Source organism: Phaseolus vulgaris, chromosome 10 (assembly GCF_000499845.2).
Source record: "Phaseolus vulgaris cultivar G19833 chromosome 10, P. vulgaris v2.0, whole genome shotgun sequence".
Taxonomy (NCBI): domain Eukaryota; kingdom Viridiplantae; phylum Streptophyta; class Magnoliopsida; order Fabales; family Fabaceae; genus Phaseolus; species Phaseolus vulgaris.
This window is the reverse complement of record NC_023750.2, coordinates 43,671,335-43,696,505: the sequence shown is the minus strand read 5'-3', so window position 1 is coordinate 43,696,505 and position 25,171 is coordinate 43,671,335. Positions and strand designations below refer to the sequence as shown.

Genomic DNA, 25,171 nt, shown 5'->3' with positions numbered 1-25,171 from the left:
ATACCTGTCATCTTGCTCTGAACACTCGCCTATAATCGTTCTTGGCGAGTAGGACTTCTTAATCTGTTCTCGCCTAAACTCGTTCTAGGCGAGTAGGACTTCTGATATGTTCTCGCCTATACTCGCTCTAGGCGAGTAGGACTTCAAACTTAACTTTCACCTCCGATTGCTGGGTGGTGATGAGGACTTAAAAACCTAACTTGCGCCTTCAATCGCCGAGTGGCGATGAGGACTTAAAAACCTAACTTGCGCCTTCAATCACCGAGTGGCGATGAGGACTTAAAAACCTAACTTGCGCCTTCAATCACCGAGTGGCGATGAGGACTTAAAAACCTAACTTGTGCCTTCAATCGCCGAGTGGCGATGAGGACTTAAAAACTTAACTTGTGCCTTCAATCGCCGAGTGGCGATGAGGACTTAAAACTTGACTTTTACCTCCGATCGCCAACTGGCAATGAGGGCTTAAGACTTCATACTAGTGCTTCCAATCACCAAGCGGTGATGGGGAGTAAAAAACTTTACGCATGCGATTTGAATCTGCCCTAAATTACACAAGGACGACCAAGTCTTTTGTTTCCGAATTTAAAATGATAACCATGCAAACTCAACAACTGGGAAAACTTGATAAACTCGAACCTTTCTTTATTGGGTGGCCTCATTAAAAAACCCTTTTTAGGGAAAAAGAGTGCCACCTTGAAAAAACTGTTTTCACTTAACTGTTCGAGTTAACCGCTACTTACAATGCTTCAACTGTAATAAAACTTGAGGTGAGTAGCGTTCCAAGTGCGTGGAATCGCCCCTCCCTCCAGTGTTTCCAAACGGTAGGCGCCGTTCCCAAGTGCTTCAGTTATTCTAAACGGTCCCGTCCATTTGGGTGATAATTTATTCTGCATCTCATACAGGTGGGCTTTCCTCATTACCAGGTCGCCATCTCTGAACTGTCTTGGCTTTGTCTTAGAATTGTACTTGCGCTCGACTCTTCTCTTTATTGCTTCAGCCTTTACCCTTGCCTCCTCCCTGACCTCATCCAACAAATCTAAGTTCATCCTCCTTTCTGCATTGGAGTCTTCTGCCACGAAGTTCTGGAATCTCGGCGAGCTTTCCTGGATTTCAATTGGGATCATCGCATCGCACCCGTACACCAAGCTAAACGGGGTTTCGTGGGTTCCTGACTGTTCAGTGGTATGATATGCCCATATTATATGGGGGACTTCCTCAGCCCAAGATCCTTTGGCCTTCTCCAATCTCCTCTTCAAACCTCTTAGTAAAACCCGATTAGCCGACTCCACCTGCCCATTCGTCTGTGGGTGTTCTACAGAAGCGAACACCTGTTGAGTCCCAACATCCTCGCACAGCTTCTTCAGCAGGTGACTTGCGAACTGAGTCCCGTTATCCGATACCAAACGCTTGGGCACACCGAAACGACACACAATATTCTTCCATACGAAATTCTGAACTTTGTGCGCAGTGATCTAGGCTACTGGTTCTGCTTCAATCCACTTCGTGAAGTATTCGACTGCCACAACCAAATACTTCATCTGCCTAATTGCCAGTGGGAAGGGTCCCAAGATGTCGATTCCCCATGTGTGGAAAGGCCAGGGACTGTAGATTGATTTTAACTCTTCCGGAGGGGCCTTGTGCCAATCGGCGTGCTCCTGGCACTGCTTGCAACGTTAGGCATATCTCTTGCAGTCTTCCCTCATTGTCGGCCAATAATAACCTGCACGGATGGTTCTTGTCGCCAAGGCTCGACCTCTGATGTGACTCCCGCAAATCCCCTCATGGAGCTCGGCCATAATTCTCGCGCACCTCTCTCCATGCACACATACTAAAAGGGGGTGTGTGAACCCAAACCTGTACAACTCGCCATCGATGAGGGTGAACTTGCTGGAGTTCTTTTTTACCTTCCTTGCTTCCGTCGGGTCCATTAGGAGTACGCCATCTGCCATGTATCGCTGGTATGGCGTTATCCATGTGTCCGGCTCGTGGACGGCGCAAATTTGTGTCATCTTTATTTCTCCCACTGGGTGCGCTCTAACCCTTGGCGTCCTCAAGGTCTCCTGAGATAGAGACTTATGACCCCTTGCTATCCCTTCCCTTGACTTGCAGACTTGGAGAACTTGGTGGTCCGCCACGAACGCTCGAGGTGTCTTCAGGGTTTCTTGTATGACGGTCCTCTGCCTGCCCCCCTTGCCTGAACTGGCGAGCTTTGCTAGCAAGTCAGCTCGGGCGTTCTGCTCTCTTGGCACATGCACTACTTCGAACGAAACAAAAGACTTCCTCAACTCCTGCACATACTCCAGATAAGCTGTCATCTGCGGATCTTTAGCCTGGAACTCGCCAGTTACCTGGCCTGTGATTAGCAATGAATCGCTCTTGGCTAACAGCACCCTTGCTCCCATCTCTTTTGCCAACAAGACACCAGCGATCAAAGCCTCATATTCCGCTTGGTTGTTGCTGGCTTTAAAGGCAAACTTTAGGGACTGTTCTATCAACACGCCGTTGGGTCCTTCCAGAATTATCCCGGCCCCGCTGCCCAACTGGTTAGAGGACCCATCCACTGAGAGTACCCAACGAAAACCTTCTCCGGCGTTTTGCACCGTTTCAGAAGATAGTTCGACCATGAAGTCAGCGAAGATTTGTCCCTTGATCGGTCCCCGGGGCTCATACTTGATGTCGAACTCCGACAACTTTACCGCCCATTTTACCATTCTTCCAGCCACATCCGGTTTCTTTAGAACCTTCTGGATAGGTAAATCGGTCATCACCAACACTGTAAAACTCTGGAAGTAATGGCGCAACCTCCTCGCCGAAAACACTACTGCCAGTGCTGCTTTCTCCAAAGCCTGATATCTCACTTCTGGGCCCTGCAACACCTTGCTGACAAAATAAACGGGTTTCTGAATTTGATGTTGGTCCTGGACGAGTACCGCACTCAGCGCCTTCTCGGTTACGGCGAAGTATAACCTGAGGGGCGCTCCCACTTGCGGTTTGCACAGAACCGGCGGGCTCGCCAAGTACTCTTTGAGTTTTACGAAAGCCTTTTCACACTCCTTCGTCCAGACAAACCTATTGTTCCTTTTCAAGCACTGGAAATATGGGTGACCCCTCTCTCCACTGGCAGAGACAAATCGCGACAGGGCGGCCATCCGACCCATGAGCTGCTGCACCTCCTTAACCGTAGCAGGGCTCCTCATCGCCAAAATGGTTGCGCATTTGTCAGGGTTTGCTTCGATCCCTCTTTCAGTCAAGAGAAAACCTAAGAACTTTCCCGCTTCCACACCAAAAATGCACTTCTTCGGGTTCAGCTTTAGTTTGTATTTGGCTATTGTAGCGAACAGCTCCTCCAAGTCGGCTATATGCTGGTTTCTTTCTAGCGATGTTACGACCATATCGTCAACGTAAGCTTGCACGTTTCTCCCGAGCATGGGTGCAAGCACTTTATCCATCAGTCTCTGGTACGTGGCTCCCGCGTTCTTCAGCCCAAAAGGCATCACCTTGTAGCAATAGCACGACTTCTCTGTCATGAAGACAGTTTTTTCCTCGTCCATGGGGTGCATCTTAATTTGGTTGTACCCCGAGAACGCGTCTAAGAAACTCAACAATTTACACCCTGCCGCGCTGTCCACTAGGGCGTCTATACTTGGCAAAGGATAGGAATCCTTTGGACATGCTTTATTCAGATCTGTGAAGTCGACACACATTCGCCATTTCCCATTGCTCTTCTTTACCAATACAACATTGGCGAGCCATTCCGGATACTGTATCTCCTTGATGTGGCCCGCCTCGAGGAGTTTTTGCGATTCATCTCTGATCGCCTGTCTCCTTTCTTCATTGAATTTTCTTCTTCTTTGTCGGACTGGTCTGACTTGAGGGTCCATTGCTAGACGATGACATAAGAAATCGGGGTCGATTCCTGGCATATCCGAGGCAGACCACGCGAACGCGTCCAGATGCCTGCCTATCACCTTGACGATCTGTTCCTGTGTCTCACCGTCTAAAGTTTTTCCCAACTTAAAAGTTTTGCCGCCGATCTCCCTCTCGAGCCAATCCCCGACTGGGCGAGGCCTCCTCTCACTAGCGAGCAATGCTCTCACAATGCTTGACTCCCTGGCGACTTCCGGGCAGCTTTCCTCTTCCTCTACCCCAGCGCTGCTCTCAGGCTTCGGCTCGACATCTTCCATGGTTACGTCGCCCTTGGCGGCTGCTTCCAATGCCACATCCATACCCACATCGCCCTCGGCAGCCCCCTCTGACGCTGCATCCATAGCCCGCCGGCTTTCCTGCGCATTCCCCGCACCAAAAGGTGGTGTTGTGGTCACCTGGCACACTGATCGCCTGTTCTTGAGGCTGTTTTCGTAACATCTCTTTGCCTCTTCTTGGTCAGATCGGATGGTGACGATCACCCCTTCCATCGAAGGTAATTTGACCTTCATGTGCTTTGTGGAGGGTACAGCTCCTATCCTATTGAGTGTTGGCCTTCCCAATAGGATATTATATGCTGAGGGGGCGTTCACGACAAGGTATTTGATTTTCTCTGTGCGCGAAGCGGCCCCATCTGTGAACGTTGTCCTTAACTCAATGTATCCCCTGACTTCGACTTGATCACCCGCAAAACTGTATAAGCAGCCCCCGTATGGCCTCAACTGGTCTGTAGATAGTTGTAGCCTTTCGAAGGTCGGCCAGAACATCACGTCTGCCGAGCTCCCTTGATCGACCAAGACCCGGTGAACCGTTCTTCCTGCCGTGACGAGCGAGATCACAATGGGATCGTTGTCATGCGGCACAACATCCCTGAGGTCTCCCTTAATGAACGTGATGTCCACATCGGGCGAATGGTCCTCAAAAACTTCCACTGACATTATGGACCTCGCATACCTCTTACGCTGCGACGCCGTACACCCGCCACCCGAGAACCCACCAGCTATGGTGTGGATTTCACCGAGAACGGGCGCCTCGTGCTGCTGCCCCTCACTGCCCCCCGGTTGCGAGCCTGACGGTCGTCCCGCCTGTTTCTCCATCAAGTAATCCTTCAGGAAACCATTTTTCACGAGCTCATCCAACTGGTAGCCAAGCGCCAGACAGTTGTTAATATGGTGCCCGAATGCTTCGTGGAATTCGCACCATGACTCCTTGCGAGGCCCCAGCACCTTGTCAGCTTTAATCGGCGGCCTCAACCTGTCAGTTATGCTGGGTATCGCAATCAGGTCTTTGAGTTCCATCAGGAAGTTGTGCCTCGGCGGCTTGTTTGCTTCTCTCCCTTCCTCTACTCGACTCTTAGGTTGGGTCCTTCGTGGCTCGTAAGCGCGTTTCCTGTCAAAGTGTTTCCTTTCTGTGATGGCTTGGTGAACCCGAACAGGTTGCGTGCGTATCTGTGCCTTGGGGCGTGCTGGCACAGTGGTTGCGCATTTCTCGTACGTTTCACCTTCCGAGGCAATGTGTTCTACCGCTTGTCGCCTTATCTCGGCGAAGGTTTTGGGGCGACTGCGGTTGAGCGTTTTACTGAAAGATCCGGGACGCACCCCCTTCTTGAATGCGTATACAATCATGGGTTCCTCCTTGGTGCCTACTTTCACTACCTGTGCCCCAAAGCGGCTTATGTACTCTTTTAGGGTTTCGCCTTGGGACTGCTTGACGTCGAAAAGATCGTACACTGGGGCGGGAGTTCTGTTGGCTAGGTACTGTTCTCTAAATAGTTGTGAAAGCTGGGCGAAGGACGTGACGTGGCCCTCTGGGAGGCTGATGAACCAGTCCATGGCCATCCCTGTCAGGGTGCTCATGAAAAGCTTGCACCTAACGGCGTCTGAACCACCTATCAGCAACATCTGTGTGTGGAACGCTGTGAGGTGCGCTTCGGGATCCTCCATCCCCGTGAAGGTCGCTTTGGGTCCTGTGAACGTATTGGGAATTGCCGTCTCCAAGATTGCCTGCGAAAATGGTGTTGTGAATTCCCTGGGTGGGGATGCAGCCTCTGGTTCATCTCTGCCACGCCATCTATGACGTAACTCCTCGTTGGTGCGGTGGAGTTCCTCGCTTCTTGCTTGAGAGGCTGTCAGGTCCGCCTGCATGCGTTCCTGTTCTACTTTCGAGGCTGCCACTGCGTCTTGTAGCCCGTGCACCATGCCCATGAGCTGTTGCAGGGTCATCTCTTCACTTCTAGCGCGTGCTGGTCGGGTGGTCATGGTTCTCTGGGGATCCTCTCGACTTATCTAAGTGTTGGAACCTGGAACTGAAAGCTTGTGTGGTGGAACCGATGTTTATATCGGCCCCACGGTGGGCGCCAGATGTTCCGGCCGGTTGACCTGGGTCGTCTTTATGCGTGGCTTCGTTCTAACAAGCTAGGGGACCTTCGTTCTGCCACGTCTGTGTGTACCTGAAAAGGAAGAACAAAGGGGCGCCCTCGCGGCCGTTTGCACTCCGACGATCAAGTCAGCTAGCGAGAAACACCAAAGTAACTAGAAGCTGTATAATAATCTCAACAACTGGAACTCTGTAACTAAACTGTGTAGCCCTAATTGCCTTGTGCTCATAGCTGGGTGTGCCGTCAAGAACAACTAGAGACTACTATTCTGAGTAACTTTATGAAAACTAGGTTAAAACTCATGCAACTGTAAAAACGTACCTCACTAGGGCTTATTCGTGCCCTATATATAGGTGAAAACTAGGGTTTACCTCTGCGCTGCTTGCTATTATCTAGGGTTCCTTGGAGAAAGTCCTTGCGCCGCTATCTTTAGGGTCTTAGCGTATCTGGCCCATGGGCTTCCCTTATCCGGAATGCAATGTACAATCTTATGGCCACTTGGGCTCTAACTTGAGCGCTGTATTTCTCGCGCCATCATACTGTTCGAGTGCCCTAATTAAACACGTGTCATGCATGCAGCCTTCCTTGAAGATCTTTAATGAGCACGTGTGCACTGTCACGTGCCCTTTTGACTTGATCGTTCATTCTGTGCGAAGGGACCCACAGTGCCGCCACCCAACTTAGGGTTATCCCATCGTGTGGGCCCCCTCTCTGTGAAATGTTTACGTCATGCAAGTTGACTCTTCGGGCGATGACTTACTTAGGCGACGTCTTACTTCTGCGCGATGCTTCTCTTGGGCGATGTGCGATGATCCATCTTGGTGGTGACACATCTCGGCGATTATTTATACTGCAGAACGCCGCTTCTACATACGGCGATTATGTTGACTTTGGACCACCTACCTTTCTCTTGTCCACGTCATCACACCCGATGACCTGGTCGGTACAAATCCTTAACAGAGGTGCCATGCAGCAAATTTGGAGCTCTCCATAAATTCTTCTTCTCCAACTTACAAAAAATTACATCATACAAAGTTTGCTAGCAAAACATTAGTGACCAATATGGTCTGCTTGTCAATTTTGTGTGACTTGCTGGAGGATCTTCATCTCCTTGTCAATAATTCTCCACTTCTCTGAGAGAGTAAAATCCTCTTTCTCTTTCTAGACCCTTAACCCAACCTAGCACAGTGCTCCTACTCAAGCATACCAGAAAGTGACAACAGGTTGCAACCAATGCCACCACCTTGTGTCACTGAAGAAATGTATCAACAAATACAAATGATCACCCAAAAAGTTAAAAAGCAAGTAATAATAACAAAATTTTGCTGCAACGTGATGTTTTAGCAGTGACAAATTGTAGAGATTCAAGGGAAGTGGAAGATAATACTTGATAAATCAGCTGGATGATGAGAAAAGTTAAACTTAACTTGACTTTATAATTTGGATTGATCAGTGTGGAAAAAAATGCCCCCATTTAGTTATTTATTTCTTTTCAAATTTTGTATTACTTTAATTATGGAAATTACTGAAATTAGATAAAAATTAAAATTAATATAGTAAATTACAGAGATAGATGGTTGAGATTTTGCCACATGGCATTTCTGTTAAATATTAATGGAACTTATACAAGTAACTATTGGAGTGGTAGTTAAAGTTTAAGAACTAATTGGGATAACTTTAAATTTCATGCTGTTACTTTACAAATGCCCCAAAGTTTAGGGAGCCAAATACACTTAAGCCTTATATATTTGATTAATTTTTGTCATTCTTGTTCTTTTAGTAATTATTCTGATTTTATTATCTGATCATCTCTGCAAGCTGATGCTATTGAGACTATACAATATCCTTTGCTTGAAATATAAAAAACAAATTAAGTTGACTTTATTGGCCATTCATAATATCTGTGTAGTTTGTCTCCTTGTTCTTTGTCTTCTTATATATCTTTCTTGTGAATGTTTATGTTAACCTTTTCCACGTGTTATTAAATTCCTAACATATTGATGTTATATTGTTATCAATATGTTTTACTTCTCACCCAGCAAATAAATTTTTTCATAGGACTTGTTTTGCAGCCTCAAATTCACAATCTTGGGCAACAACATTCTATTCCCTTGCCTGGTCAGATGCAGACACATCAACAGCTTCTATCTCAAAATGTTCAAAATAATGTTGCATCTCAACCTAACCTTCCACCTGTATCTAGTCTAGCCCAGACTACCAGCCAAAATATTGTCCAGAACTCTAACATACAGAACTTACCTGGGCCAAATTCAGTTGGAAGCACCATTAGCCAAAATTCAAACTTACAGAGTATGTTTCCTGGTTCTCAGAGATCAATGCCAGGAAGGCAGCAGGTTGTTCCCCCACAACAACAGCTGCAATCACAGAATCCACAGCAATTTCTTTACCACCAGCAGTTTTTGAAGCAGAAGCTCCAGCTACAATCTCAGATGCAGCAGCAACAACAGCAAAGCCTTATGCAACCAAATCAATTGCAATCTTCTCAGCAGTCTACTAATATTCAGCAGTCAATGCAGTCCATGCCTCAGCAACATTCACAAGTTATGAGGCATCAACAACAACAGACTTCTATTGTACATCAGCAACAAACACCAGGCACTCAACAGACAATCTTACCTACACAACAGCAACAACTTATGGGACCTCAGTCAAATACCACAAACATGCAGCATGCACAGATGCTTGGGCAACAGAACAATGTTGGTGATGTACAGCAGCCTCAGAGGATGCTTTCACAACAAAGTAATCTTACAAGCATGCAACAGAGGCAACAACAGTTAATAAATCAGCAAAACAACCCAGCAAATGTACATCAACAACAATTGGGAAATAATGGCCCTGGGTTACAGCAGCAACATTTGCTTGGACCCGACTCTGGCAATGCAGACATGCACACAAGTCATCACTCTGCACACATGCTGCAACATCCAAAGGTTCCAATGCAGCAACAATCACAACAAAATACATCAAATCTGTTGCTACCTCATTCACAGCAGTCACAGCCACTGGGTTCACAACAGCAATTAATGCCTCAGATTCACACTCAGTCTACACAGTTGCAACAACAATTGGGTTTGCAGCAGCAGCAGCAGCCAAATCCCTCACTCCGAGATATGCAGCAAAGAATCCAAGCATCAGGGTCCTTACTTCAACAACAAAATGTTCTTGATCAACAAAAACAGTTGTATCAATCTCAAAGAAATCTTCCAGAAACATCAGCAAGTATGTACTTACACTTATGTATTGCTCCTTGTCATTAATAAAGCTTCCTTTATTAATAAATTCAAATACAACTCCTTATTTTCTGATCATTGTATGCTCATGCATCTTTCATTCCATACCTATTGCAGCTTCTCTGGATTCTACAACACAGTCTGCACAACCAAGTGGGAATGATTGGCAAGAAGAAGTTTACCAGAAGGTACAATGTTTCTTATCACAATTTAGTATGAAACAAAAGGAAAAGGAATTGATTAAAATTGAGAATTTATTACGAAATACAAATTTGAGGGCAAAATCAAGAATTTAAAAGAGAATGCAACATAATTAAGATAAAATTTATCGTCAGAAAACTTCCGATTGATTTAATCTCTTACTTTGTACTCTTTTGGTTTTCTTTGAAGGTAAATTAACCTACACTCCCTCTCAAAATATGAAGATGTATCTAATTGAATTGACCCCTACTCTCATAGTGGCTATGTTCAATAAAGAGATATCACAAAGATAATAACAATAAAAGAAAAATCAAGAGGAGAAACCAAAAGAAATAATAGAGAATTCAATTAAAGATAATAGTCATTAAGGGCTAAGCATCAGTCCTATTATTCACACCTAGCCATGACCAATCTTCCCAGAGAAGAATAAATTGTATCAAACAGAGAAAGTGTAGTCAATCCTCTTAAGTTCAATTATGCTAACCTGGCACAAAAGGTTTTTATTTAAAGCATATGGGCTCAACAACATTAGGCCCACCCTATAGAAAGCAAAATAAGGCGATAAAAGTTTGCTTAAGCGTGCATAAATGTGTATATTTCAACATTTACCAATTATAATCTCTTTCGATTCAAAAATGTACCTGCATACATATAAAACACCAAAAGACGTAATTTGCTTGATAAAAGAGTAAAAACATTAAAATATACAAAATAAAGGTTTAAACTATAAAACACCCAAAGCCGTAATTTGCTCAATAAAAGAGTAAAAACAAATAAAAATATGCAAGGTAAAGGTTTAAACTATGTAATATGCGTAAATAAAATAATATTAAATAATGGACTAAAATGCAACACATCATTCATACTGGTAGAGTATTTCAAAAGTAAGGTACTCTAGTCCGAGTTATTTTTTTTTTCAGTCCTATACACTTCCTCTAACCCCATCTCATGAACTAAAACTGGAACCTTTCTACGGTATTGAACCCACGAAACTGAACCAATATAGAACATAGCCAGCACTTCAACATTTATGTACCAAAGACCATGAAAGCCTGAACTGGTCCAACAACAAGTGTTTGAAGTGGGTTTGGCGTTAGATCTTTCTTTGAACAATTGTGATCTTGACCCAAATGACTTGCCAAGTTCCTTGATTGACGACATGGAAAAGCAGAATGTAAAATGTTGTTCAAGGTTGAGTGTCTTGCTAAGTTTAACCTATGGCAAAAAGGATTTGTAAGCTATTGTGTTTAAAGATCATACTTGATGTTCTTAAAATATGAAACTTATATAAAGTTGTTTGGTGATAACAAGTCAGCCATCATTAGTATTGCAGACAACTTAATTCTTTATGACAGAATAAAGCACATAAAGATAGACACTTCGTCAAGAAGGAGCTAGATAATGATCTTACAGTTATAGCATATATAGGGTCTCAATTTCCATTAGTACTGATTGAGAGACTTCCCACAAAGCACTTCCAATAACTCACTAGAAGATTATGAATTATAGATATCCATTCACTAGCTTGAGGGAAAGTGTTGTGTTGCATAACTAGCTCATTTATTGTTTCCTTGGAAACCAGGTTAGCTTTATTAGAATCAGTATATATATATATATATATATATATATATATATATATATATATATATATATATATATATATATTAATCATAAATAGCAGTAGTACTGTAATCAATTCGAAAATAATGTTTAGATTTTTTTTCTTTCGAGTTTTAGTTTTATGTCAAGTGAGTTTTCTTTTGTCACTACCTTTTTTTATCATTTTAGTTGTTGCACCAGCCTGCCATTAAGAAAGACTCTTTGCAATTATTGATTCTATATTTATAAGTGCAAACTAGTGTTATTTTTTAGAGATTTTAATTTAAGCACAAAATTATTTATGATGCCCTACAAAAGGGGGGAAAGGAAACTTCTCTCTTAGTGTCAATCAATAGTGATACTGATTTTATTTGCATGAGAAATCTCAAAGTTGCTGATATTTTAATTATTTGATTTGATTTTTTTATTTCAATCTACAGCTCCAAGCCATGAAAGAAAGTTATTTGCCGGATATGAATGAAATGTACCAAAAAATTGCTAATAAACTTCAGCAGGTATATTTATACTTATTTGCTTATAATTTACAGTGATGTAGGGATTAGAATAAAAAAATATTTATTCCTAATTAATATTTCAATGGGAGGGTATTGATTCTTCTAAAATCTTAATTGGTGGCATGAGGACTCTTGTCACAATTTATTTATATGTATTTGTTTTTCCTCTAGTTGATCCTACATTTGCTTCCCTTTATCAGCATGATTCTCTTCTCCAACCATCGAAATCAGATCAGATTGATAAGCTGAGGGCATATAAAATGATGTTGGAGCGTATGATGGCACTCGTACAGATTCCCAAGAGCAACATTTTGCCTCATTTCAAGGAAAAACTGGGATCATATGAGAAGCAGATTATAAATCTCATAACAAATAGACCCAGGAAAGGCATGTCTTCTGTGCAGGTAGGACAGATTCCCCAGAATCATATGTCCTCCATGCAACAGCCCCAATCCCAAGTTACGCAATTACAGTCTCATGAAAATCAAATGAACTCTCAACTGCAGTCAACAAATTTACAAGGTTCTGTGTCAACCATGCAGCAGAATAATGTTGCAAGCTCTCAGCACAATCCTTTGTCTGGTGTATCAGCAGGACAACAGAGTATGATGAATTCTATGCAACCTGGAACTAATTTAGATTCTGGACAAGGAAATTCTATGAACTCCCTTCAACATGTACCAATGAACTCCATCCAGCAAACTACTGTTAGTACTCCTCAACAACAGACTAACATTAATTCTTTGCAATCACAAGGTGGGGCAAATGTCAGTCAACCAAATTCCCTTCAGTCAGGTTCCAGTGCACTTCAACACCAACTGAAACATCAGCAGGAACAGCAGATGCTGCAGAATCAGCAATTCAAACAATATCAGCACCGACAAATGATGCAGAGGCAGCTCCTTCAGCAGCAGCAACTACACCATCCAGCAAAGCCACAGCTATCTGCACAATTGCAAACACATCAAATGTCCCAGCTTCACCAAATGAATGATATAAATGACATAAAAATGCGACAAGGAATGGGGGTTAAGCCAGGGGTCTTTCAACAACATCTTACATCAGGTCAACACTCAGCATATTCCCATCAACAGCTGAAACAAGGGAATGCATTTCCTGTTTCTTCACCCCAACACCTTCCGGCTGCATCTCCTCAAATTCAGCAACATTCATCTCCCAAAGTTGAACAACAAAATCATCTCCCGTCTAAAACTAAAGTTGCAACTCCTCTGCAATCTTCTAATTCTCCCTTTGTGGGACCTACCCCTTCACCTCCTTTGGCTCCATCTCCTATGCCAGGAGAATCTGAGAAGCCCGTTCCCTGTGTTTCTTCAATATCAAATGGTGCAAATATTGGACATCAACAAACAGGGGGTGCAGTAGCACCAGCTCAATCCCTTGCCATTGGGACTCCTGGGATTTCAGCGTCTCCTTTATTGGCAGAATTCAGTGGTCCAGATGGTGGGCATGGTAATGCTTTAGCTGCCACTTCTGGGAAGTCAACTGTTACAGAGCAGCCTCTTGAACGCCTAATTAATGTGGTCAGTATTGAAGCTTATCTGATGCGGGACGATGTATACTTATACTCTACATTTTAACCGGATTTGAAAAATTAAAGTGTGAAAGGTTCCCTTAATTATTTTTATTAAAGGAAAAGAAAGAATAGGGTAAATCCCTTGTGTATATTGAACACATAGGGTTATGTTTATATAGGAAAAAGAAACATATGGGCTAAGCCCATTACATAAATATGAGATATCTAACAATATCTATAATATCTCATAATATCAAATAATATCTAATTATATCTAATAATATCTAACACTCCCCCTCAAGCTGGTGCATATAGATCATATGTACCCAGCTTGTTACAAATGTAATCAATCCTAGGTCCTCGTAAGGGTTTAGTAAAAATATCTGCTAATTGATTATTTGAATTAACAAACTCAGTCTTGATATCTCCTGATATAATCTTTTCTCGAATGAAATGACAATCAATCTCAATATGTTTTGTCCTTTCATGAAAAACTGGATTTGAGCTAATATGAAGAGCAGCCTGATTATCACATATCAGTGTCATTTGAGTAACCTCTCCAAATTGCAATTCTTTAAGTAACTGTTTAAGCCAAATAAGCTCACAAGTAGCCGAGGCCATAGCTCTATATTCTGCTTCTGCACTAGATCTTGCCACAACACTTTGTTTCTTGCTCTTCCAAGAGATCAAGTTATCACCAATGGAGACACAATAACCAGAAGTTGACCTTCTATCAGATGGAGATCCTGCCCAATCAGCATCTGAATAACAAACGACTTTAGTATGGTTATTATGACCATATAACAAACCTTTTCCAGGAGAGCCTTTAATGTACTTCACTATACGAATGACTGCATTCCAATGATCTTCACATGGAGAATTAAGAAATTGACTCACCACACTGACTGCAAAGGAAATATCAGGACGAGTAACAGTGAGATAGTTCAATCTTCCAACTAATCTCCTGTACTTCTCAGGATCTGAAAGAGGTTCCCCCTGATTGGGTAGAAGCTTGACGTTGGGATCCATGGGAGTATCAACAGATTTCGAATTCATCAACCCAATTTCCTCCAAAATATCTAATGCGTATTTTCTTTGAGAGATAACAATACCAGTATTGGATTGTGCTACCTCAATCCCCAAGAAATATCTGAGTTTGCCAAGATCTTTGGTCTGAAAGTGTTGACAAAGGTGTTGTTTTACTTGTGAGATGCCATGGTGATCACTGCCTGTAAGAACAATGTCATCAACATATACTACAAGATAGATACACCCAGCACTCGAGTGACGATAAAAAACTGAATGATCGCCTTCACTGCGAGTCATACCAAATTGTTGAACAACATTGCTAAATTTTCCAAACCAAGCCCTAGGAGACTGCTTGAGGCCATATAAGGATTTGCGAAGACGACATACCAATCCAGAAGACTCCCCCTGAGCAACAAAACCGGGAGGTTGCTCCATATAAATTTCTTCCTGCAAATCCCCATTAAGAAAAGCATTTTTAACATCCAGTTGATAAAGAGGCCATTGTTGAAGAGCAGCCATAGCTATGAATAAGCGAACAGAGGCCATCTTTGCTACTGGAGAAAAAGTATCACCATAGTCTAAACCAAAAATTTGGGTATAACCCTTAGCCACAAGACGAGCTTTGAGACGATCAATAGTACCATCAGGACCAACTTTGATAGCAAAAATCCACCTGCAACCAACAACAGATTTCCTAGATGGTAAAGGAACAAGTTCCCAAGTTCCATTATTCTGAAGCGCATTCATTTCATCAAGCATGGCCTGACGCCAACCAGGATGGGCTAAGGCATCACCTACAGATTTTGGAATTGATACAGAAGAAATAGACGAAAGGCAGGTATAAAAGGGTTGAGATAGTCTATGGTAACTCAAAGCAGTATAATGTGGAGAGGGATTACGAGTAGAACGTATACCTTTACGGATAGCAATAGGAAGATCAGGTTCAACAGTCGGAGGTTCAACTATAGGAGCCGGAGGGGGATGAGGTGTTGGCACCAAAATAGAGTCTGCTGATGGACGATGAGACGGTTGACGACGACTATACACCTGAAGAGTTGGCGGCGGTGGTGAATTGTTAGATGCACTAGGCATAACAAGAGGAATATTAACTTGATTAGATGAAGAAATGGAAGGAGAAGGACAAGACTTAAAGTAAAGGGAAGATTCACTGAAGGTGACATCTGCTGAAATAAAATAACGGTTTAAAGATGGTGAGAAACATTTATATCCTTTTTGTGATCTAGTGAACCCTAAAAAGACACATTTGTGTGACTTAGGAGATAATTTATCAAGACCAGGACTAAAATTATGAACAAAACATGTGGACCCAAAAACTTTGGGAGGTAAAGAGTGGAGAGGGTCATGTGGAAATAAAATAGAATGAGGAATTTTGTTATCTAAAACTGAAGATGGCATGCGATTAATGAGATAACATGCACTAAGAACAGCATCACCCCAAAAACGCTGAGGAACATCACCATGGATTAAAATAGTACGAGTTGTTTCAACAAGATGTCTATTCTTGCGCTCAGCTACCCCATTTTGTTGAGGTGTATAAGCACATGAAGTTTGATGAAGAATACCATGAGAAGCCATAAAATTTTTAAAAGAATGAGAAAGATACTCACGTCCATTATCACTGCGCAAAATTCGGATGGAAATTCCAAATTGATTTTTAATTTCATTGTAAAATATTTGAAATATAGAAAACAACTCAGAACGGTTTTTCATTAAAAATACCCAAGTACATCTTGAATAATCATCAATAAAAGTAACAAAATACTGAAATCCTAAATTAGACTTAATACGACTTGGTCCCCAAATGTCAGAGTGAACTAAGGCAAAAGGAGATGAAGCACGTTGTGAGACACTACGAGGAAAAGAACTACGAATGTGTTTCCCTAACTGACACGACTCACACGATAAAGTAGACACATTAGACAAACTTGGAACAAGCTGTTGCATCTTGGCAAGACTAGGATGACCCAACCGAGCATGAATGAGAGATGGAGAATCCATAATTGCGCCAACATGTGCAGAGATCTGTAGTTGATAAAGTCCATGAGACTCACATCCGGTGCCAATCATCCGTCCCGAACTCCGGTCCTGTAAAGTAACAGAATCTTTGGTAAAAGAAATAACACAGTCAAGGGAACGAGTGAGACGACTAATGGATAATAAGTTAAATGGAGACCCAGGGACATAAAGAACATTATCAATAGATAAAGATGAAAAAAGATTAATAGTACCAACACCATGTGATGGTACCCTATATCCATTGGCCATGGTAACTGAAGGTAAATAACCCGTAGTAGATAAGGAAGAGAAAAAAGATTTATTACCAGTAATGTGATCAGTGGCACCTGAATCTAGAACCCAAGGGCCATGGGAAGTGGAGTGAGTGAGGCCAACAAAAGATGTACCTGAATGTGCAACAGAAGCCGTGGAACTAGGGTTCTGACGATCCTCATACCATTTAAGAAATTCATTGAAAATAGCAGGCTGGCTTGGGGTATCAATTGAAGTATGGTCCATGGTAGAAGGTTGCACAGGGGCAATTTGAGCAACCGCAACAGATCTAGGAGGACGACCATGTAAGGCATAACATCTGTCAATTTTGTGGCCAAGTTTGCCACAATGGTCACACTTGTGACGCCCTTTGCCCGGCTTGTGAGGGCGAGTACGATCATTATGCTGAGATACTAAAGCAGAAGAGTCATCAACATGAGACGTTATATCAGCGGTGTGTTTACCTGGCACGCGCAAAAGGGTAGAACAAGTGGAAGTAAAATTGGGCACAATAGGAGATCCCAAAATTTGATCACGAACGTGAGAATAATCATCAGGAAGACCATGTAAACCCAATAACATGAAGAACTTGGATCTTTGTTCTAGTTCTTGAGAAGGAGTAGAAGCAGGAGGTAATAACTCATTAAAATCATGAAGAAGAGCATGAATTTTACCTAGATATTCTGCCATTGTACCATCAAGACGTTTGGGAGCAACAATTGTGAGAAGATTTTGACACACACCATAAAGACGTTGAGTATCATTGGTGTATAATAATTTTGCTTGTTCCCAAACTTCTGAACATGTTTCATAGGTACGAAAAATTTGTTTTAAAGATGAGTGAATGGTCGATTTGATAACAATGCATAATTGAGCATCAATTTTCGACCAACGAACAACCTCATTTTCAGCAAGAGTAGGATGAGTAAGATGATCAACATAACCTTGACTCTTAAGCCATAATTTAATATCTGATGCCCAAGTGTCATAATTGGTTCCATCCAATTTGTCAATGGAAAGATGAACATTGACGTAATTAGTATAAATAGATGAATCCGGCATAATGACTAAAGAAGAAGCCATAGTGGCAGCGGAAGCGGAAGAAGCCATAAAAGATAAGGACAAATCCAGTCACCGGTTAATTGGCGGGAGCAACAAAGATGAAGGCTCCGACAGCGATTCCGGCGAGATTCCGGCGAAGGTCCGGCGAAGGTCCGGCGGAGGTCCGGCGGAGGTCCGGCGAAGGTCCGGCGAAGGTCCGGCGAAGGTCCGGCGAGACAGTGGGGGTGGTGGCTGGAAAATTCCAGTGAATAGTGGATTCACCAATAAAAATTGAACCCTAAACCCTAAACTCTAACCTTATGCTCTGATACCATATTAAAGGAAAAGAAAGAATAGGGTAAATCCCTTGTGTATATTGAACACATAGGGTTATGTTTATATAGGAAAAAGAAACATATGGGCTAAGCCCATTACATAAATATGAGATATCTAACAATATCTATAATATCTCATAATATCAAATAATATCTAATTATATCTAATAATATCTAACAATTTTACTGCTATGCTTGGAATTATAAATGACAAATTTATGTCTAATTCATGATTCTAGGTAAAATCAATGTCATATAAAGCATTAAGTTCGGCAGTCAGTGATATTGGTTCAGTTGTCAGCATGAATGATAGAATAGCAGGATCAGCTCCAGGTAATGGATCCAGAGCAGCTGTTGGTGAGGATTTGGTTTCCATGACTAATTGTCGCCTTCAGGCTAGAAATTTCATTACCCAAGATGGTACCAATGGAATTAAGAGGATGAAACGTTACACGAGTGCTATACCCTTGAATGGTGTATTATCTGCTGGTAGCGTGAATGATAGCATCAAGCAGTTAACTGCTTCAGAGGCTTCTGATCTGGAGTCAACTGCAACATCCAGTGTCAAGAAACAGAAGATCGAGGTAATAAATTATGTTTTTGACTGTTGTATTTTAGTTTATAAATGGCATCATTTGCTTTTGATTATCTTTGTTCCCTGGCTGGACTAGAGATTTAGAAATGTATTTGTTTGTACTCATGGATTATTGATGCATTGAATCTACATTAATCCTTCACATTTTTTATTTAATATACTAACTTTCTCTACTGAAGTTTACGATTATGTTACTTGTATAAAGTTCAAGTGCTTGTGAAAACCTGAAGTGAAAAGAAAATAACGGTCAGTTGCATTTAGAAGAATGTGCAGAGTTATATTTTCATTTTCTCATATACATATTGGACGTAGAACTTGGAATTCATTTAGGCTATAATTTAAAATGCACTAGTGATTTCCAGCTAACCACATGAACCAAATTACAGATTTTGACCCTGATTTTCAAACTCACCTTACATTAGTAGCACGACATAAGGGAAGGTAGGGGATGGGAGTTGAAGTGGAACAAGGGGACAAAAAGGAAAATTGTGATCTAATAAATCAATTTACATGATGTATACTTTTATTCTAAAGAAGATCAAGTCATTTGCATCCATTAGTATCTTAAACATGCAGGGAGTGGGAAAAAACTTGCGGCTGTTCTTTTGTATTTGCATGATTAGTCAGAGATTTGAGACAATTATTACTAAATTAGAAATATTATTTTGTTTTATTTGGACTATTTAAATAAGTAAAACAGCCTGTTGGATTTAAAGATCCACTTTGTGGGATTGTTTATACAGAACAAATGATGTTATGTAATTGGGTTCTATCAAAAACCAATTTTCAATCAATCTGTTTAGAGTAAGTTATTTTACTTTCTAATGTTTTGCTCAATTTTTTTCTGTCTTTCACTCTACTCATTCATGTGTTCCATTTTTTACCTACCTTACATGGCAAAACCTTCTCTGGTTTGTCAACTTCTCCTCAGTAGGTGTTACTCCAACTTTCTCCCAAAACATACACTCCTAGTCCTAATCTTATATCAAATGTTGCAAAGTAATGTAGAAATTACTAATTAGTTAAATAACAAACAAGCAAGATAAAAGAATTATAGCCGTAATTGCACGACATTAAGAAATGATTTAGTGGTGAGGCTGATGCATGTTTGACTACTTTGTCGCGTGTTTACTATTTATCTACCCTGTTTGGTAACAATGAACAAGTATGGCATAAACTTAGTAGAAGTAGAACCAATTGTTGGTGTGAATAGCTCACTTATGTACATTATTGAAGTTGTTAATGCAGCATGTGGGATTCTATTAAATTCATCATATTAAAATCTGTGTTTCATTAGAGCATGATGGTTCATCAGATAATATGTTTTAAAAGACTTGTAAACACCGTGGTTACTAAAAATGGATCCTAACCTCCAAAAGACTTATCAAGTTATTACTTTCTAGAAACCACATAATTTCTGGATTTTATGTATAGTTAAAGTGTAATTTATCTGCCGTATTGGTATTTTATTTCTGATATGGAAGACTTATTGGTAGGTTAACCATGCCCTTTTGGAAGAAATAAGGGAGATTAATCACAAACTTATCGACACAGTAGTAGACATTAGCAATGTTGATCCAACACCTGCTGTTGCTGCTGCTGAAGGAGCAGAAGGAATCCTTGTCAAATGCTCTTTCATTGCTGTGGCTCTCAGCCCTAGCTTAAAATCCCAATATGCTTCAGCGCAGATGGTGGGTTCCCACTTCTGAGATCTAGCAATTACAACAATTTTAAGCCTTCTTTTTATTAATTTATTTGTTCATTTGCTTTCTTAGCCTTATTTGAATTTCTTACTGTACAGTCACCTATTCAGCCCCTGCGTTTACTAGTTCCTGCAAATTATCCTAATTGTTCTCCTATATTCCTAGACAAATTTCCAGTTGAATCCAGGTGAGATTTTGAGCAGCTTTTTGGTATCTCTTTTGTTATAACTTTTTGTGTCACTTCAATGTTCAAACAAATTTAGGGGCTATATATGATCTAAGAGTCGTTCGTTTTACATTATTTATTGAAATAGTGGATAACTATGGACCTTCCCTTGTCCCTGAATTTTGAGAGCAGTGTAAAAGCCCTCAAACAAAAATTATGTATTTTGCTCCAAGCAACAATGATGATGATACATAGGAGTTTTGCTTTACCGTGACTGGTTTTAGTTATTTATGCACGGACCCTTTGTATGATTATATCATACTAAGCATTTAAAGCTGACCGAATGCTTGGTATGATATTAGGGTTAAAAATGGAGGTGAAAATTCATGGATTTTTTTATAAAGTTATAATTAAAGCTCATCCATCAATATTTGTACTCCCAATTTTAACCTCGAAAACCAAATTGAGCCTGATAATAACTCTTTTTAATATTTTCAGCATCTAAATGTTTTTATTGATGTACCAGACCACATCTCTATTCTACTTTTGTGCTACTCAACCACCACCTCTTATGCATTAATATTATTAAGCTATCATTTACTGTATATAGTAAATATAAATCCAGCTCATTGCACGGAATCCAGAAATTCTATGGCTTAGACATTGTTGAAATTATTTGCCAGGTTCCTTTTGAATTGTGTTTGAGCCAGTAATTTTGAATGTCGACTATTATATTTGTTCATGTAGTTTTCCTTGTTTTTTCCCCTCCTCCAGTATTTATTTTGCTCTTATGGATCAAAATCCTTAAATAGTTCATTGTTGTGAAGAAAAAAAAACGTATACAATAACTAAAAGCCTGTTTGTGTTTCATTATGATTTGATACATATCTGATAGAAAAAGAATGATTAATTTAGAAAGGAACTCTGCCTCTAATATCATCTTCTACTGCTGAAAACATTGATTTTTCTCTTTAAAAACCGTGTGCAATTATCGAGCATGGTAAATGGCAAGAGAAGTTTCGCCTTTAGTAAATATGGAGCTGATGAAGGAAAGTCTAATGTGCTCATGAGACTTGGTAATTTTAACCTAGGTGCTCTCTGGAATGTTTGTTTTCCTTTCTAAATAACGATGATCTACAAAATACTTGCCTCGCCTTTCACCTTCTCCGTGGTTTATCTCATGTTTGATGGGAAACCTGTTCTTAATGCATCTGTCTTCTATTGTTACAGTAAGGAGAACGAAGATCTTTCAGCGAAGACAAAGGCAAAGTTTAGCATATCTTTGCGCAGTTTATCACAACCTATGTCACTTGGGGATATAGCAAGGACTTGGGATGTTTGTGCTCGCAGTGTTATTTCTGAGCATGCCCAACAGAGTGGGGGAGGAAGCTTCAGCTCCAAGTATGGAACTTGGGAGAATTGCTTGACCACAAACTAAGGTTCCCTATTCTTCCATGCAGACCTTTTTGTTTCTGCCCACAAGTTGCTGTCAAACATTCTGTTTCTATTTATGTGTAATAATTAATTGTGGATAATATAGATAAAAGCCTAGTTATGAAATAGCCACACCATGGGGTTTTCTCATTATGTATATACTTTTTTTCATTTCTCTAGGTAATAATCATGATATAAAGTATAATCGTAAATGAAGCGGAATGTTGTTCCAATAATTGCTTTCCTTTTCTGTTTGAGTTAGTTAGCTTTATTATGGCTAAATTTTGATGAGTTGAATTTGATTTTTCTACAAGCAATAGACCTTAGTTTTTGCTTTTAATTCCTTTCATGTATTAATCATTCCAGTAATGCTATATACAGTATCTGTTCCTAATTATTAGAAATGTGGTTGGTTATTAATTGAAATTGATTAAACCTACGTTGAACGCGAATGGTACAAATATATTTTTCCCTGCATGTTTTGGAAGTGAATGTTTGTATGTGTAATTGACAATTCCAAGAGTTGTCAAAGCATCCTTTTTGAATTGGATATGGATATCAAAATAAATAAAAAATGATACTTTAACAACTTTGTTCTGGTATGCAATTTTCTTTTCTAAAATTTTAATTTTTTATATGAAATAACAAAAATATCATTTTTTATATTATCGAGGTTGTATAGTTGAGAAGGTTGTCAATATATTATTATTTCTTATTCAAATATGTTTTAGGTTATAAAAGAGATTTTTGAACTCTGATAATTTTTGTGGAAAATGATATTTTGATAACTCTTAAAATTGTTTACAACTTTTAATGTGATGAATTTAAAAATAAATATATAATAAAGGGTAAATTTGTAATTAAATGGTATAAAAAAAATAATGATAATTCCAATTTTTTATGCAATCACATTACAACATCCAATACTATTATTTTAATATTTTTTTAATATCATTTAATTACAATTTTATTCTTTACATATATATATATTTATTTATTTTTAAATTTATCACATATGGTATACAATTTCTAGAATTTTCAAAACATCATTTTCCATATTTTAAGTACAAAGTTGGTAAGTGTTTTGGATTCGTACATGTTAGGCTTAGATAAAATAAGTTTACATGGGGCACAATAGGTGAATCAAGGCCAAAAAAGATCGTTGGTATATTATAATCACTGTATTCGAAATATATCTTTAGAGTGTGGTCAATCTCACACAGTTTTATCTTAATAATACAAATAAAACCTTCACTTTAACTTATAGCAAGACTCTTTAGCTTAATAAAACAAGTTTCACTCATAAGTAACACAGCAAATTTATGTGACACTTAGAACGAGAGAAGAGTATATGTCTAATAAGTCATACGAAGAAAAAGAAAATTAACCATTACATAGAATACATGCTACACTAATCAATATATACAAGAACAAAAATGGGGTCCTCAATGTTGAGGTCATGGTGTTTCTGAAGTAAAGATGCCACCATCTCAGAACTCAGAATCTAAGGTCACCACTTTGAGTAAGAAATGGACATCACCTTGGTACATGCTAAGGGAGTGGGGGACCTCCATCTTTTCCCTTCTTCTATGTGTTGAAGGGTTCACACAAAAATGAAGTAAAACAATCATTTCCTCATTGGGAAAAAAGTCTCAATCAATCAAGAATTAGTTCAAATGGAAGAAAGCCAATGTAGGAAGTATTGTATTAACTATCAAATATACTCTGTTAAAGTGTGTATTGTCAACCACAAGACATTACATTGCACAAACCCAAAGTCAAGCCAAACTTTTCAATTGGGGATTCAAAGTTGCTAAAGTAGCATAACTAAACACCTACCTCAAATAATTCTCCCCCCATAAACACGCTAATCTAAGGAAAATTTTGCCCTATCAAAAAAGCTAAAGGGCATCACATGACCCTACAAAAAGCAAAGTAGACAATCTCATTACAGAAACAGATAGGTGCATGCTAAAGCTACCCATCCGCGTGACCCACACCATTGATAAAAAAAAACAACAAAAGTATGGTGGAAGAACCCAAAAAAACCCATCTCTCACCAAGTAATATAAAAAATAAGGGATGATAGAATTCACCCCAAAAAGGGGTCCAAATTAGAAAAAGGAAAAGTTTTTATCAATTGGGCTTTAGATCCTGAAACAGGGTATCCCACCTGATTTCTTCTGTAGCAGCTGAAGACCAGTATTCATCATCATCATCTGCTTCCATTTTTTGCTCCTTGTGGGAATGGTAAACCATGGGAGTGGTAAAAGTATCAAGACCATGCACCACAGTGTTAGGACTTCCATTTGTGAGCAAGAGCCTCTCTTGCTTAGCCACCATCAACCTTTTGTTCCTCTTCATCACATGACTCTTCCATCTTGTCCCATAAGGCCTTGTTCTTGATGATGGCACCACAACAAGTGCTGATGACTCTTCTTCACAGCTCACAAACGTCCTAAAGTAATTGGCCAAGCACCTCTTTGTCCTCTTGATCGCCACCATGAGCCTTGCCACAGGGCGTGGTGCCCTCTTTCCCTTCACTTTCCTTGCAAGCTTCAGAATCTCTAGCCTGTGTTTGGCTATGGAGATCCCCATGCTCATGAGAAACTCATGGTTGAAGTAGAGTATGTCTTCTTCTTCAAGCTCATTGTGTGCAAAAGTAAGGCCATACTCATACACTAAGGTTGGCTCAAGGCATGTTTTGGAAAGCCATGAGAACCAATCCATGGTTGGTTTGAAGGGATATGACTCACTCTTGTGTTGTGTTGTGTTGTGTGTGATCTTCTTCAACTTCAAGAGTGGAGAATTTATATAAAGAGTGGTAAAGAGAGATTGAAAAAGAGAGTTGTCAAGTCTTGGAAGGGACTTGGTCTTAATTTGTAGGGTGACTATGTGTTGTTTTCTTTTGGTGAAATTAGTTATATATTAGTTGAGTCTTGAGAGTGACTAAAGAAAAAGTAAGCATAGGGGTGTGTGTGGGGTATGTGACATTGTAACCCCCACCCATGTTCATGTTCCCTCCACAAATAGTCCATGTGGCATCAAACTTTAAGGAGTAAGACCTAAGAATAAGAATTTCTTATGCAAATTTAACCCATCAATCACGGGTTAAGGAAAAGTACCCTTAGTGGAGCCACCACCACTTGTTTGGTGTTAAGTAGTTGAGAGTGAA

At 40.2% G+C, this 25,171-nt stretch overlaps 2 protein-coding genes across 7 annotated transcripts in view; one reads left to right on the top strand and one right to left on the bottom strand.

Moving 5' to 3' along the window:
• The window catches only part of LOC137819158 (mediator of RNA polymerase II transcription subunit 15a-like), a 31,032-nt gene extending 8,800 nt beyond the window's left edge, over nt 1–22,232 (top strand). For 2 of the 6 annotated variants that reach the window (XM_068622922.1, XM_068622923.1), the window contains exons 6-13: nt 8,360–9,544; nt 9,673–9,743; nt 11,796–11,870; nt 12,071–13,411; nt 18,338–18,682; nt 20,190–20,384; nt 20,495–20,583; nt 21,793–22,232. In XM_068622922.1, coding sequence (XP_068479023.1) covers nt 8,360–9,544; nt 9,673–9,743; nt 11,796–11,870; nt 12,071–13,411; nt 18,338–18,682; nt 20,190–20,384; nt 20,495–20,583; nt 21,793–22,000 — 3,509 coding nt within the window. In that variant the 3' untranslated portion in view covers nt 22,001–22,232. The remainder of the gene's footprint in view (nt 1–8,359; nt 9,545–9,672; nt 9,744–11,795; nt 11,871–12,070; nt 13,412–18,337; nt 18,683–20,189; nt 20,385–20,494; nt 20,584–21,792) is intronic. The other 4 variants (XM_068622926.1, XM_068622927.1, XM_068622925.1 and 1 more) reach the window with 2 other exon arrangements.
• A 1,457-nt stretch (nt 22,233–23,689) lies between these two features.
• Nucleotides 23,690–25,015, bottom strand: LOC137819419 (uncharacterized). Its single transcript, XM_068623267.1, has one exon. The coding sequence runs from the start codon at nt 24,724–24,726 to the stop codon at nt 24,133–24,135; it is 594 nt and encodes a 197-aa protein (XP_068479368.1). The 5' UTR covers nt 24,727–25,015; the 3' UTR covers nt 23,690–24,132.
• Between the last annotated feature and the right edge of the window lie 156 nt (nt 25,016–25,171).

Excerpts from the sequence above, each read along its gene's own strand:
- LOC137819419 (XM_068623267.1), bottom strand. The coding sequence starts at position 24,726 with ATGGATTGGTTCTCATGGCTTTCCAAAACATGCCTTGAGCCAACCTTA.